Source organism: Leuciscus leuciscus (assembly GCF_965113295.1).
Source record: "Leuciscus leuciscus genome assembly, chromosome: 7".
Classification (NCBI taxonomy): domain Eukaryota; kingdom Metazoa; phylum Chordata; class Actinopteri; order Cypriniformes; family Leuciscidae; genus Leuciscus; species Leuciscus leuciscus.
In genome coordinates, this window is record NC_138731.1 from 35,204,469 (window position 1) to 35,219,891 (window position 15,423).

The 15,423-nt window shown below is 36.0% G+C and overlaps 1 protein-coding gene across 1 annotated transcript; it reads left to right on the top strand.

Annotated features, from left to right (window-relative positions):
* Nucleotides 1-1,949: 1,949 nt before the first annotated feature.
* sec22a (SEC22 homolog A, vesicle trafficking protein) lies at nt 1,950-14,234 on the top strand. The gene is made up of 7 exons (XM_082175967.1): nt 1,950-2,139; nt 2,598-2,802; nt 8,376-8,539; nt 9,376-9,555; nt 9,750-9,868; nt 10,216-10,281; nt 12,331-14,234. Exons 2-7 carry the CDS (start codon nt 2,621-2,623, stop codon nt 12,529-12,531), a joined length of 912 nt encoding a protein of 303 aa, XP_082032093.1. The 5' UTR covers nt 1,950-2,139; nt 2,598-2,620; the 3' UTR covers nt 12,532-14,234.
* The last annotated feature ends 1,189 nt before the right edge of the window (nt 14,235-15,423 follow it).

Consider the following 15,423-nt stretch of genomic DNA (forward strand, 5'->3'; position numbering starts at 1 on the left):
TGACCCAGAAGTGACCCGCATGCGCAGAAGAGTACTCAACGGTCAACGACGTCACTTGTTGTTTGCGGAAGTAGCTAAACTTTAACTGTGATTCTCTCACACACACGAGCGCGCAGCGACCGTTACACAAGAGCCAGACAGCAGCCGCTGACCTATCTAATATCAGATTCAGCACAAATAAGTTAACATAACGTATATATAATGGCCGTGGGCTTTTTTTTATTTATTTTTTTATTAACGGGCTCGTCGAGGTCGACCCGTTTGGCAGATTTACCTCAGCTCGACGAATATGCAGTCCGTTTTCAAACCGACGACTACTTCAACGCAGGATTATGACGTTTTTCGTGTATCAGTGACGTGCGGGTCGGATACATGCGACCTGGCCGTTCAGACTGAAGTCGCATTTGAAAAGATCGGATATGTATCGGATTTGGGACCACATACCCAAGTGGCCTGGGTCGCATTTGAAAAGATCGGATCTGTGTCGTTCAGACTGTCATGAAAAGATCAGATACAGGTCGCATAGGGGCAAAAAAATCGGAATTGGGTCGTTTCAGCCTGCAGTGTGAACGTAGCCTAATTTCTTACGCATCTAATCCCATGCCTCCGTTGCTAATTCCAAAACGTAATTTCAGAGTTAGTAACGGAGGTTTGAGCCGCTGATAGCAGACTAATGCTGGGGACACACGACTAGCTGACACATTCTCTGACTGTTTTCATCGACTGCAGCAGATTTTAAACACCGACTTTGAACACAGACTGAACGCGCTGAACACGCGTTTGGGCATGATCAGTCATAAGTATCAAATTACATTCATAACCGGCCTTAAAGTGTGTTCCCGGCTTTATGCAGTTATTAATGCAGTTATTAGAGAGAGATGTTGCAATAATGAGACAGAAAAGCATGTGCGTCATTATTATTTTTTATTTATTAATTCAATTCGTTTTAATTAATTCGTTCATTCTTTTTTATTTTTATTTTATATTTTTGACAGATGACAGTAGACTAGCCAAATAAATGAAACACAAAGCCCTTTCAACAAGTAGGCCTATCAATAATTATTTATTTGTTAAATTATCTGCAATAAAAATCCGTGCTGCAGGACTAGCCTATATCCATTTAGCCTATATTGAGTTTAATTTTCTATTGATTATATAGGACTATACTTTATTTATTAAAATTAAACTGCATGTTTCCATTGATTGTGAAGCTAGACATTGAAAATTGCAGATCAAGCGCATGGGGCTAAATGTTTTTTCTTGTTATGAATTGTATCCTATTTTCCGTTATTACAGTTGACTACGCGAAGTGATATGGAACTGTAATGCGGTCAAGACCTGCCTGGAACTACTTTAGCCGTGCGTTTCCCTGAAAATAATGCACACCTTAGAACGTTCTTCAACCAATCAGATTCAAGCATTCAACGGCCCTGTAGTATAACATTAAATAAAGCACATAAACTGTACCTGAGATTATCATTGCCACACTTTTTGTTAGTTGTTCCAGCGCGATGTTGCAGAAAAATAGAAACCGTTTCTAAAATAGAATCGTCGTGTGTCGCCGTCGCGGCTGGTTAGGACACGGTGTAAATCACACCTTCATTTAGCACATTTAGTAATTTATATAATTTAAAAAATGATCTTCTTATCCAGAGGAACATTACACCACAGAAAAAAAAAGTAGATACTAGGTTTCATTTGATAATGCTAAAACAATACTAAAATGTAAAAATAAACTACTAAGATTCACATGAATTTGAAAATCTTAGAGGGAGTTTTGTCATTTTTATTGTTTTTCAGTTTATGCCAAAGTATTACTTTATAAAATCTTAGTGTCACATCCAATTTCCCCCCCAAAAATGATTTCACTAACTGGTTTGCTGATGTTCACTTTTAGTGACCCATAATGCTTTTCCTCCAGCCACGTCACACAGACTCACACACCGACGAACAGAGCCGAAGCGAAGCCGAACAACGACGAAAATGAGACGAAGACAGCCGAAGCTTTATCAAACGTTAGCAGAACCGTCCGCTATGAGACCTGCAGGAAGAGCTCAGCGACCACAATAATACATCAGCAAAATCATTCAAAAAGGATTATAATGTCTTAATATGTTTTAAAACGGCTCATGTCAGTAGGTATGTAAAGCTATCAGTGATGATAATGCATGCAGTGTCACTCACGCTAGTCTTGCTATGGTAGCAGTGGCATCTACTCCACATCACTGCGTATAATTGCAATGTGTAGTTTTAATTGTTCGCGTTTAATTAAAGTATAATAACTCCGTATAATCAGATGTGTGATTTTGGTGAGTACATAGAACCATCAGCCGATGTTATGTGATAAGTTGTCAGCAAACGTGCTAATGTTATGATTAGCCTAGCACAGTGTGCTGCAGATGTCATGAGTCTACGTAGAGTTTAATATTAAAGTATTTATACGTGAGTCTAGCTATTTATAGGTTTATTTATGTTAATTTAATATCTACTTTGTATATTACATTCTGTTTTGTCAGCAGAAAACACGGGAGTGGGGAAAAATGGAGTATTGTTTGCATTATTTGCACTGAATGATTAATTTTGTCCTGTTCTTCCAGGTGTCCACTGAGCTGCCTGTAAGATGTCTATGGTCCTGTTTGCCTCTGTGGTGAGAGTGAGGGATGGTCTACCTCTCTCGGCCTCCACTGACTATGAACAGGATAAAGGGCTTCAGGAGACCAAGAAACATCTCAAGAGTCTGTCCAAAAAACTCAGCCAGTTTCCTGATCGCTGCTCACTTAGATCTGGCATATACAACATCAAGTGAGTTATCAATGCAGTTTGCTTGAGGATGTGTGTGAATGTTGTTAAACCATTTGAACACTGTCGTCAGTGTGAAAACAAACTGGTGTTTGCAGTGCACTACACTGGAAATGCATTTATAAAGCCATTTTTGACAAGGTCTGCATGTTCCTCCTTGCAAAGGAATTTTTATTTGAAACGCATAATTACTGAGCCCCCTCCCCTAATTATTAACATAACACTTAAAGGGACTATGTGTAGCTTTTTAGGTATTTTATTATCTAAAATCAATATTTTTATTCATAAATATGCCCTCAATGGTGTACAAATACCTATGCCAATGATCAGACTAATCCTCGTAAACGAAGAATTTATTATCTTTATATACATAGGACGGGTAGGTCCACGGAGGCTTCCATGTAGTTCCGCCATCTTGAAAAACTATAATAGCAGAGAGGGACAAAAAGTACTAGGCCAAGGCGTTTCCACAACGCGTTTTCGTTCAGAACCAGCGTCACGTGACTGAAGCCAGCAGAAGCGGAGGCGCAGAGCAGTGAGAGGCGCTTGTCACTGCCGCGGCAAGTTTAAAAGGATGCACACTGCACGATTATTTATACACCGTTCATTCATACATATGCTGAGTCACAGGATAAGGAGTCCTTGTCATCGAAAAAGTCCAAAATAGACCGTAAAAGGAAACGTGACCGGAGATTACAAAAACAAGGGTTAATGTCGGGATAGCTAATGCAGGAGAAAGCTTTCAAAAGAGACCCTGAAGTTTCCTGCTTTCTTCTCGACAGGTAAATCAATGTTACGGTCTTAATTACAAGCTTTTTTTCATTGCTTGGTTGTGTACTTTATTATATAGACAGTCGAACATTTATAGTTAAAAGTTAAACAGGCTCTTTGATGAATAGCAGCTATTGAGTAAAGGAACGTTAGAGAAGGCTCTGATGATGATGATGATATCTAACAATGCACGTACTTCAAAAAATATAACGAGTAAAGGCGGCATTACTACTAATTACCATAGTTAATGTTTTTCACAGTCAGTAATTGATAACTGTAACATTCTTTTTTTCGTTGTTTCAAGTTTCAGTTTGTTTTAAATAACAAACCTGTTCACCCGATGAAAAACTCGAAGTGCTATTATAAGACATCCTGTCATAGCTTTTTGGTACATAACGGCAACCGTAGATGCAACGCGCATTTGAAAAAGTGAGGCGCTGGAGAGCATTATTCGTTTGAATGCAAAATACAATTTCACCACTAGATGGGAGAAATTCCTACACACAGTCCCTTTAAGTATATATTATACTGAAACATCACATTTTAGTAATGAGTTCCAGAATGTTGTTACTGTTGCTTATTAAAGCTCTGGGTCGTGCCTTCGAAATTCCCTGTAAATCACGGCTTCACTGGGCCTATTGCTTTTATAAAACATTTTTTCCACATACCCGGCAAGGTGTCCTTAAGTAATCACACACACAGACACAAAAATGTACCGGTAATGCTATTGATAAAAATTCTTCTTCTTCCGACAAGCAATGTAGTTCTTCAGAAGCGGAATGGTTGAAAAGCAACTCACAGACGCAGTGGCGCTGTAATACTGATAATAATAATAGTAATACTGGTGCAGTAAAACGTCTGAATCAACCAATCGGAATCAAGGACTGGAACTATCTGTTTTATAAGTTCAATTTAATGCATCCTTGCTGAACTATTGAAAATATATACAGTACAGGCCAAAAGTTTGGAAACATTACTGTTTTTAATGTTTTTGAAAGAAGTTTCTTCTGCTCATCAAGCCTGCATTTATTTGATCAAAAATACAGACTTTTTTTTTTAATATTGTGATATATTATTACAATTGAAAATAATTGGTTTTCAATTTATTATACTTTAAATTATCATTTATTTCTGTGATGCAAAGCTGAATTTTCAGGATCATTACTCCAGTCTATCACATGTTCCTTTAGAAACCATTGTAATATGATGATTCATTATCAAAGTTGGAAACAGTTCTGCTGTTTAATATTTTTTCATAACCTGTGATCGTTTTTTAGGATACTTTGATGAATAAAAAGAAGAAAAAAAAGAAGAAAATGTTTTAAAAATAGAAATCTTTTGTAACAATAATATACACTACTGGTCAGTAATTTGGGGTCAGTAAATTTTTTTAATCTTTCTTTTTTTGAAATAAATCAATACTTTTATTCAGCAAGGATGTGTTAAATTGATCAAAAGTGATCGTAAAGAAGATTTATATTATTAGAAAATATATATTTTTTATTTTGAATAAATGCAGTTCTTTTTAACCTTTTATTCATTAAATATATTAGGCAGCAGAACTGTTTCCAACACTCATAATAAATCAGAATATTAGAATGATTTCTAAAGGATCATGTGATAGACATGTCACATGTGACACTGAAGACTGGAGTAATGATCCTGAAAATTCAGCTTTGCATCACAGAAATAAATGATAGAATTTAAAGTATAATAAATTGAAAACCAATTATTTTAAATTGTAATAATATATCACAATATATAAAAAAAAAAAGTCTGTATTTTTGATCAAATAAATGCAGGCTTGATGAGCAGAAGAAACTTCTTTCAAAAACATTAAAAATAGTAATGTGTCCAAACTTTTGGCCTGTACTATATATATAATATAAAGATTTTTTAGTTTCATTTACTTTTAAATATCTGTAGATAGCTTTAGCATAAAGAAGGATAATATTTCTTTGTCCTGTTGTGTGACAGTTCCTCAATATTTAATTTTGTGCTTAGTTTTCTCTCAATTCCCATACACTGCACTATACAGGAAGTTGTGGTGGCCACGGAGGCTAAATGTAGAAACTATTGTACATGCAGCATCTATTTCAATTCAGTTTGGTGTGAAAACATTTTGATACATTTGCAGCTAAAGGAACAGTTCACCCAAACCTAAACATTCTATCATTATTTACTCACCCTCACGCTGTTCTTTTCCATACAATGAAAGCATATTCATGGGTTTCATCAGGTCCCTTTCCACAGGTGTATAAAATCAAGCACCTAGATTATGAATGCAGACTGCATTGTGCTTGATTAATACACCTGTGGAAAGGGACCTGATGAAATCCATGAATAGAGTGACATGGGCTGTCCAGCTCCAAAAAATAACATAAAAGCACAGTAAACGTGGTCCACTCATGCATCCATTTTGGAGCTTGACAGGTTGTGGTCACTGCATGTTAGCTAATAGCTATATGCATACACTAATGGTAGCCGTACCATTCTTCAAAATATCTCCTTTTGTGTTTTGTGGAAGAACTCATGCACATTTGGTAGAGCTGCACGATTAATCGTTAAAAGAATGCGATCTCAATTCAAACCAGACAAAATCACACTAGAACATTCAGATCTGCCACTGACCCAGAGAGAGCAGTGTCATGTGTATAGGTATTAGGGGTGGAACGGTACATGTATTCGTATTGAACTGAGACGGTACGGGCATCACGGTTCGGTGCATGGATACACACGGAGAATACACGGTATAAAAATAAATAAAACTCGCGTGCAAATTAATTAATGTAATGCGGAACTACTGTTAGATACGCGGGTTCTTTAGGGACACCTAATCTGTAGCTCCGCCTTAGCTCTGAAGCTCCGTGGCTATAACTTATGGGCTATAATCATAGACATAATATCTATGGCTATAATCATAGACAGGCTATAATGGACAGGCTGCGATGTCAAGTTTGCAATGCTGGAAAATGTTGTGTGTGTGTGTGTTCAGAGAGGCGCGGGCACGATCGAACAGTGGAAACATAAAAACAAACTCATTTTGTTCATTGGACATCATTCAAACTGCAAAGTGTTTACTTATATTTGTGCTTTTGTCAAACTGTAAACTTTTGTCAAACTGTAACCTACAACTGTCACCCAACACAGTGAGTAAGTTACACATTCTACATTGATTAAAAGAAAATCCAATTTGTTTTTAATGGTAGTATTATTTTATACAGAAATAAATTATTTATAATTCAGATGAGAATAAAGTTAGTGTTATTAAAATTTTAAGGAAAACAAATATATTGATCTGAAATATAACAAATGAATTTTAAATTCATTCAGGTACAATTACCAAACATATCTCAAGGTCTTTTTGTCTTTTTTATTAATTTAATTAATAAACTAATTATATAAAACTATTGGCAATGCACTACAAATAAACTGGTTCTATGCCTTTACTTTATTAATAAAACTTATTTAAAAAATACAAGGTTTAAAACATTTATTTTCCATTGGTGGAACAGCCTACAGACATGCACAATAAAAAAAATTGCCTTTTACATTTTTGTTTTGCTTTTCCCTCCATTGTACCGAACCGTGATGTCTGAACCGAGGTATGAACCGAACCGTGACTTCTGTGTACCGTTCCAGGTATTAAAGTTAAACAGTCTTTTCAACCACATGGTGGTATTATTCTTTCTGTTACAAATATTTAAAAAATAAAATAAAAATCACAGAAGTCCTTGGATATAAGTTTATATTTCAGATTAAAAAAAAAAAGACCAGTTATGTCTAACAAAATAGAATAAATCACCTTTTGAAAGTAACGTGGCGCTTTAAATAACTATTGCATTGATTACATCGTTACGCTACTAGGTGGTGACAAGTTACGTTAAAAAAATTATTTGTCATTGAATCATTCATTCAAGAGATTCTTCAAAAACGCTGATTCATCCAGTAATAAAACAAGTGAAGTATTTATAAGTGAGTCATTGAATCATTCATTCAAACAGATAATACTTTTTTTTTTTACACTTTTAAAAACTGCTGCAATTACCATTTTGTCAGAACCTCAATCTAGTAACAAATTACATTATTTTGTTTAGTTATCTGATCAGAATCCTGGGAGAATCATGATCTCTATTTGAAACAAAAAAAAATCATGATTCTCAATTTATCCAGAATTCAAACTCTAACATTTAGAATGCCATCAGTGACTAAATGATGACACATTTTTCATTTTTGGGGGACCATCCCTTTAATTAAAACATCCCAGCAAAAACAAATGACACAGTGAGGGTGGAGTGCTCTGATTGCCAATTTTTCTGTTGCCTAAAACTTCCCCTTCAGCAAGGTCTAATTCAGATGCGTTGCACTGAGAGACCCAGGGGTGACCATTTCATAGCCTGGCTGCTATTCATCACTCCAAACTTCACAAGCAGGCAGAAACGAGTCATCTCTTTCTCTCTCTGGAGTGCCTCAATGGATCGTTTCATCTCTCAAACAGACGTTAACATGAAGAGACACGTTGACAAAGTTTCTTCTTTCCTGAGGCGAGTTACTAAACTGTTCAGATCTAGAGCAGGTGTAAAACAGAGGGTGAAGGGTGATTTTTATACGCTTTGGACGTTTGGATTCTCATGTCCATTGAATGACCTTCCCCACGCTATCTGTGACAGACGTCATGTTTTCACGCGTTGCCACCCAACACTGTCAATGTACTGTATGTCAACATAATTTGTCCTTAACTTAATTGAAATTAAATCGACTCTAAAAAGTATGATGCAAACTATGACTTATCTTGCCTTCCATAGTTTTACAAGCTCTCTCGGAGTTGGGTACATGATGGTTTGCACAGAAAACTATCCCAATGTCCTGGCCTTCAGCTTCCTGGACGAGCTTCAGAGAGAGTTCATCGTCACGTATGACACCAAGCGGATCAACAGCGCTTTGAGGCCTTTCTCTTTTATTGAGTTTGGTGAGTTTCTAAAGAGGATTGGGACAGGTTTCAGAAATCAGTTTTTCCAGAAGGGGACTATAATTTTTTTATATAAAAATAACATTTAAATTTGTTTTCAAAATATAAATTCTCAAAATTGTATCATGTGTATCTTCAACTACATTGTCTTATGAACAACCCTCAAGTCAGTAGTGATTCTGTTTTAAGTTTGCTGAACCTTAAGTACACAAAAGCTACCTTATTTTTATATGGATATCACTTAAAGTAATAATAACTTGATGTTGATTCAGTAACCATTATGAACTGTTTCCCCCAAAAGCATTGTAAGCCTAAGTAGATCGTTGAAACCCTTGGCACTGCAGCATTGGTCACTATGACCTGTTTAGGCTAACAATGCTTTTGGGAAACGCAGCTCTGATGGATTTATCAGGCTGATTCAAACCAATAACCATGTTTTTTTAAGAATTAAAAGAATCTGTTTAGTGCCTATAAGAGTCAGGAGAACTCCATAGAAAAATATTTTTTTCTTGCCATTATTTTGTTGTTAATTATCTATAATTATCACATTTAGTTTTTATTCAACACTGAAAAGTATGTGTAGTAATTAGTTCTACATGGGCAGTTTCACCAATCTTGAGCATTAGTTGAGTCTCTGAAGAGCATTATGCACATGGTGAGTTTGAGTAAACGTTAATGGAGCCTCAAAAGTGACTACATTTAAATGTTCCACATAAGATGCATCCTGCAGACTTTCCATTTAATGTGATTTGAAATGAACTGAAGCCATTTGTAACATATAGACCATGTAGTGATTGAAGCATCTATTTACTCTGCCGTTTCTATGATTTCGACAGATAACTTCATTCGGAAAACCAAGCAACGTTACAATAGCCCACGTTCCCTCTCCACCAAGATTAATCTAGCCGACATGCAGACTGAGATCAAGCTCCGGCCTCCTTATCAGCTCTCCGCGGAGGACATTGGATCAATCAACGGCTTCTCAGAACACAAGCAGTCTAAATATAAAGGCATTGGTAGGGAACACACTGTGAACACAACTTGTAAACTTCCCTTTGTTCTCAAGAAGTAGAACATTTTGAAAGACCACTCAGAACAGCCTAGCACCTTGGCAGAAAGTTTTGCACCGCAGGTTTCCTGAAGAAAATGTTCAAATCTAGTTACTTTGCTACAGTTTGACATGGATTTTCTGCTTGATTTCTTCCTGCAGCTCCTAATCAAATGTTGGAGGCCGTCACCCTGTCGGGTATCGTCGCCTGCATCCTAAGTGTCCTGTGCGGCGCTCTTAATTTGCTGCGGGGAGTCCACGCAATAGAAAGCGTATTGCAGGTAAGGCACTTTATTTTGGGCTTTGTTTCTTTTTATTGATTAACACATCAGACTTAACATTACTTGTAAATGTATAAGTGCCATTGTAATATAATTAATCATACCTAATGGATAGTAACAGCACTCTTGAATAATTTGTCAGATTTTGCACTTAGATGTAATGTGATTTTCCTCTACCATAAACAGAACAGTTTTGCTTCGCTTTTTATATTGCACTGATAAGTGAGCCGTCGAGTCCTGACTCTCCCTTTCTAATTCATCCTGTTTTAGCACATGGCTTCCTGTTGTAATTTGTCCACTCTTTAACACAGCACACTGTCATTTCTCTTTTTCTGCTCCATCTGCAGAACGAGGATGAAGACTTTAATTACGTAATTGCTTTTTTCCTTGGAACCGCGGCCTGTGTGTATCAGGTAAGTGACGGCAGTCAGACCGTGAATTACTGTCGGCCTGCCAGGCTTCATTTCTTCTGCTCTCTGTCTCGGTCTGACCAACCAATGCTAATATATCACACTTTTCCTCACTGTCGCGTAAAAGCGTAATCTGGAAAATTGAAGAAACATTGCCTTTTTACTAGTATCAAAAAACAGCAGCTGGCATTGTAGATGCTTTTTATTAGTAGTAGTTTTTCAATACCCTCACTCATATTCTGCACAGCCAAAAAAACAACAACAAAAAATCTGTATTTTTGCTTGTTTCCCTGTAAAAATATATTCCTAAAACAAAATACATTTTTAGTTGAGAAGCAAAACTGAGATTACGATAATAAGACTTATTTTCAGAAAATACACAGAAAAGAGCACCAAATCAGCATCTTAGAATGATTTCTGAAGGATCATGTGACACTGAAGACTGGAGTAATGATGCTGAAAATCCAGCTTTGCATCATAAAAAAAATAAATAAAATAAAGCAAACTGATTTTAAATCGTAATAATATTTCACAATACTACGGTTTGTTCTGTTTTTTTTTTTATCAAATAAATGCAGCCTTGATGAGCATAAGAGACTTTTCAAAATCATTAAAAATCGTACCGACCCCATGGTTTTGAATAGTAGGGCCTAAACCTCACTACATTCTCTTATATTTATAGGGCTGTCCCCGACTATGGATTTTCATAGTCGAATCAGAATCGTCATGTCTTGCCTATAGTCGACTAATAGTCGAATCATGTGTATGGGGGCGGGGCTTTAACGTTTCAAAGCCGCGATGTACAGAAAATCAGACAAAGATATAGAAGAAAATGTATAAAAACATTTTTGATCAATAAAACTAAGAAATAACATAAATAACTCCAGAAAGGCCACACTGCAGATTTGCATTTCACATGCAAATCAAATTAAATCGGCTAAATTACCTGTGCGAGCAGGCCAGCCTACAGCACAACATCGATGCACCGAAAAAATAAACAATTAATTTACTAAATCAAATTAGAACAGAATATACCTTTCTAATAAATAAAAATACAAAACGAAATAAATCAGAATCAAGTCACAGGATGAGGAGCAAATGTGTGCAAAATGCCTGAAGTGCAGGGGAACATATATATTCAAAACACAAGCCACAAATAGTTAGATTAGATAACCCTGACAGATTAATAAATAAAATAAAAATAAAGAAATTATTAAAATAACGATAGTAGCCAGAATTTTCAACTTTGCCTTTTTAACTGCAGAAACAACAATAATGCTAAACTGGAGAGGCAGTCTTTTTAGCTAAAAATGTTCACAGCATCCAAAAATAAAATTAGAACCAGCTGAAAAGTTTTGAAATCACTTGTACCTGATACCTGATCGAGAGAACAAATCCAGTCTTTCACTCTGTCTGTCCGTTGGAGTCTTTTCAAATTGTGCGCGCGGATAAAATACATTCTAACGTGAAACCCAGTCTATGCGTGAAACATGTTAACGTTGGCCGGCAGAAGTGCGATCATGGTTTTCCTGATGCTAAATCCAGCCTTGGAGAATATCCTTTCTAATCGTGTACATCCACACTTTAGATTTTCTTATCCCAGAGACATTGTTAAAGATTTAAATCCTTGCCGCGAAGACGCTCCTCTGTCGGTCACGGATTGAAAGTGAAACTTAAATCTGTCACGGGGTGTTTGGATTTATTCACGCACGTTAAAAAATATTTATTAAAAGCTTCTTTCTTTGCACATTTTTATATAGGCCTACAGCATTATCATAATAGGCTGAATATAAATGTATTTACATAAAAGCTAGTTCTATGTGAAATCAGACATTGAGCGCCCTCATATAGCCAAAGTGGCATGATCCTCGTTTCATAACACCTCTGCGAAGATTCGACCGTGAGATCGGTAGTCGAATCAGGCTCCTCCTATCGAAGCATCGAATCTTCGACTATTCGGGGTCACCCCTATATATTTATTCTTAAAACAAAGCTGAATTTGCCTGTTCATGCTTAAAAATGCATTTCTCTTGTTTCTTTTTCTACATGTAGTGTTATTTGTTCGCCTACTTCTCAGTTTGGAGGAACATCAAGTCATTCCTGGCCTTTGCTATGATCTGCCTATGCAACATGTATCTGTATGAACTCCGTAACGTGTGGCAGATCCTCTTTCACGTGACGGTGGGTGCGTTCATCACTCTGCAGATCCACCTTAGAGGACCGCAGGGCAAAGCACCCGACTACAACGTTTGACCCCCTTGAACTCTTTTAAGACTGCATAACAGCCCAGCATTTCAACCCAATCTGAGGATAAAAGAACTATGGATTGTGAAGCAGGTTTTACAAATTGTTTTGATATTGCTTAAGATACACTTCCTGCTGTTTCACATCCAGTTGAGATCAAAGATGGAAAACTGCTGTTTTGGTTAAAGCAAAAGGTTCATAACGGTGACTTCATACGCGCACAATATTGGATTCATGCATGAAATATAAAAGCAAATTGCTAGCAGGTAATTCAGATGTGCACAATTAATTTATTTTCCAATAGGGAGGCATTGTAGTTATTTATAGTTTTAATTGACGTCAGAGCTTAAAGAGACAGCTCACCCTAAAATGAAAATTCTGTTGTCATTTCTTGAAGAACATGGCTTCATGTGGCTTTCCTCCATACAATGAACGTGGATGGTTACCATGGTCTGTCAAAAATAACATAAAAACAATAAAAGCATCAAACTACTATAAAATAAAATCTTAAACTACTTAAATATATGCATATTTTGTAATAAACGTAAAATACGTTGTTTCTATATGCACAATCAAAATCTTTAAATCTATTGTTTTATCTTTTTAATTTGATTGTCATTTGCTATGTAGTTCCTTCCCTCATTAAAGCCGTTACGTACACAGTCTTGTAAATCTTTTTGTCCAATTTTCAAGTAGTTTTTTTTTTTTCTCGCTTCGCATTAAAGTTTGTAATGTTGTGATTCACCTTGTAGCTGGTTAGTTTGGTTCATGGTAACTTTTCAGTGAAGGCTATGTGAAACATATTTCCAGAACCAAGGGCACTGAAAAAGTGTGTGGGTACTGTTGCACTCTAGCTTTGTGTGAGAAACAGACCAAAATGTAAGTTATTATTCAATAAAAATATTGCTTGACAATTGTGGTTATTATTCACAGTTTATTGTATGGTAAAAAGCTGCGTAGACATTTCAGTTAAACATCTCCTTTTGTGTTCCACCGAATAAAGGAATGATTATGAATTTTCATTTTGGATGAACTATACCTTTAAGCTGTCATTTTAGAATTCTTTAGACAATTGTTCCTCTATTTTGATTGTTAAAGCCAACTCGTATGCAAGACTTTTTATAGCTGCCTATATATATATATGTGTGTGAAATGTAATTTTCACTCATTTCCACACGCATTTTTGTTTTGTCATACAGCTTAATTTGAGTGTCAGTGTGTTTGTGGTCATTAGTCAGACATCTCTGCCCTGAAAGCATAATCAGATGTGTTATTTATCAATCATGTCTGTGCTGCCTGCAGGTGTGCTTCCTGCAAATGAATGTGTTTGGCTTAGAGGGAAATGGAATCGCACTAATATACAGTCTCCGTTGTTTTCCCTGTTTGCTGCCTTTTGTCAACGGGTCTGTTCAGTGACCATGTTGAGCGGACTAATGTTTTATTCTCTTTCTATTCACCTGGCTTGTTTTTGCATCCTGTTTTCATTGTGCAAATGAGAGGTTGTATGGATGATTGACAGATTTAGGGTCAAGGGGTTTAAAAATTCCTCAGATGTACATGCATTTTCTTTTCTTTTTCCCACAAGTGTCAGTGATCTAAGATTTTCAAGTACCTCAATGCTCTCTCTCCAACAGTAGTGCATTGCCCTTTGGCCAAATGTGTGTTTGTGCCATGTCCTGAAACCATCAGTAAAAACCTTGAATTTGTATGAATATGCTTGCATCTTGTGTGTTTTTGTTAAATGCATTTTACACATTAATGAAAATCAAAGGGATAGTTCACTCAAAAATGTAATGTGTTGTCATCATATACTCACCCTTATGTTGTTCCAAAACTTTATGAGTGTCTTTCTTCTGTTGGACAAAAAAGAAGATATTTGAAAGAATGTTGGTAACCAGACAGTTGAAGGTCGCCATTGACTTCCATAGTGTTTTTTTATTTATTTTTTTACTATGGAAGTCAATGGGTGCTGTCAACTGTTTTTTACTCACCAACATTCTTTAAAATGTCGTCTTTTGTGTTCAACCATAAATAGAAACTTACACAGCTTTGAAACAACTTAAGGGTCAGTAATGACAACATTTTCATTTTTGTGTAAACTATCCCTTTAACAACTTGAGTAGGGATAGCAGGATAGCTTTCACTACTTCAATTAGACTTTTTTTTTTTTTGCTTCACATTAAAGTTTGTAATGTTGTGATTGCTGTTTAGCTTGGTTCAGCTTGGTTCATGGCTTATAACTTTGTAGAGAAGAATAAAAAAAAATTATATAGGGAAAATACTTCCAGAACCAAGGCCACAGAAAAGTGTGTGTGCATTGTTGCACTCTAGCTTTGTTATTATTCACTATAAATCTTGCTTGATGGCCGTGGTAATTAATCACATTTTAGTGTATGATAAAATGCTACTTAGACGTGATTTAGCCAAAAACTTTCTCGTTCACTTGTGAAAATGCTTGAATATGTACTTCTGAATCAGTGATGTCAAGTGTGGGAAGAAGCTTACACAATTTATAAACTTGCTGCCATTCTCAAATTCTAAGAGCTGCAATGATGAAGATGATGATGATGATGATTGTGGTTATTAGAACAATTCACTTGGCTTATAGGAGCGTGACTAATGAAAGTAATGTTCTAGGTGATGCAGTGAATGCTTTTGTGTATGTGAAAATTGCAGGCCATTTAGGCTTTTTTGTACTTAGAGAGGGGGAAAGTCTGTACATTTGTGACGTCTCTGTAATTGATGTTATTTTATTTTTTCCAGCTTATGTTCACTGCTGATCTAATTTTATAGTTGCACAATACTTCATTTTTGGAAATATTTTATTTTTTAGTCAAGGTTAACATATAGGCCTACACATTTGAACAAATATGTATGGACAAAAATAAGTGACAAATTAAA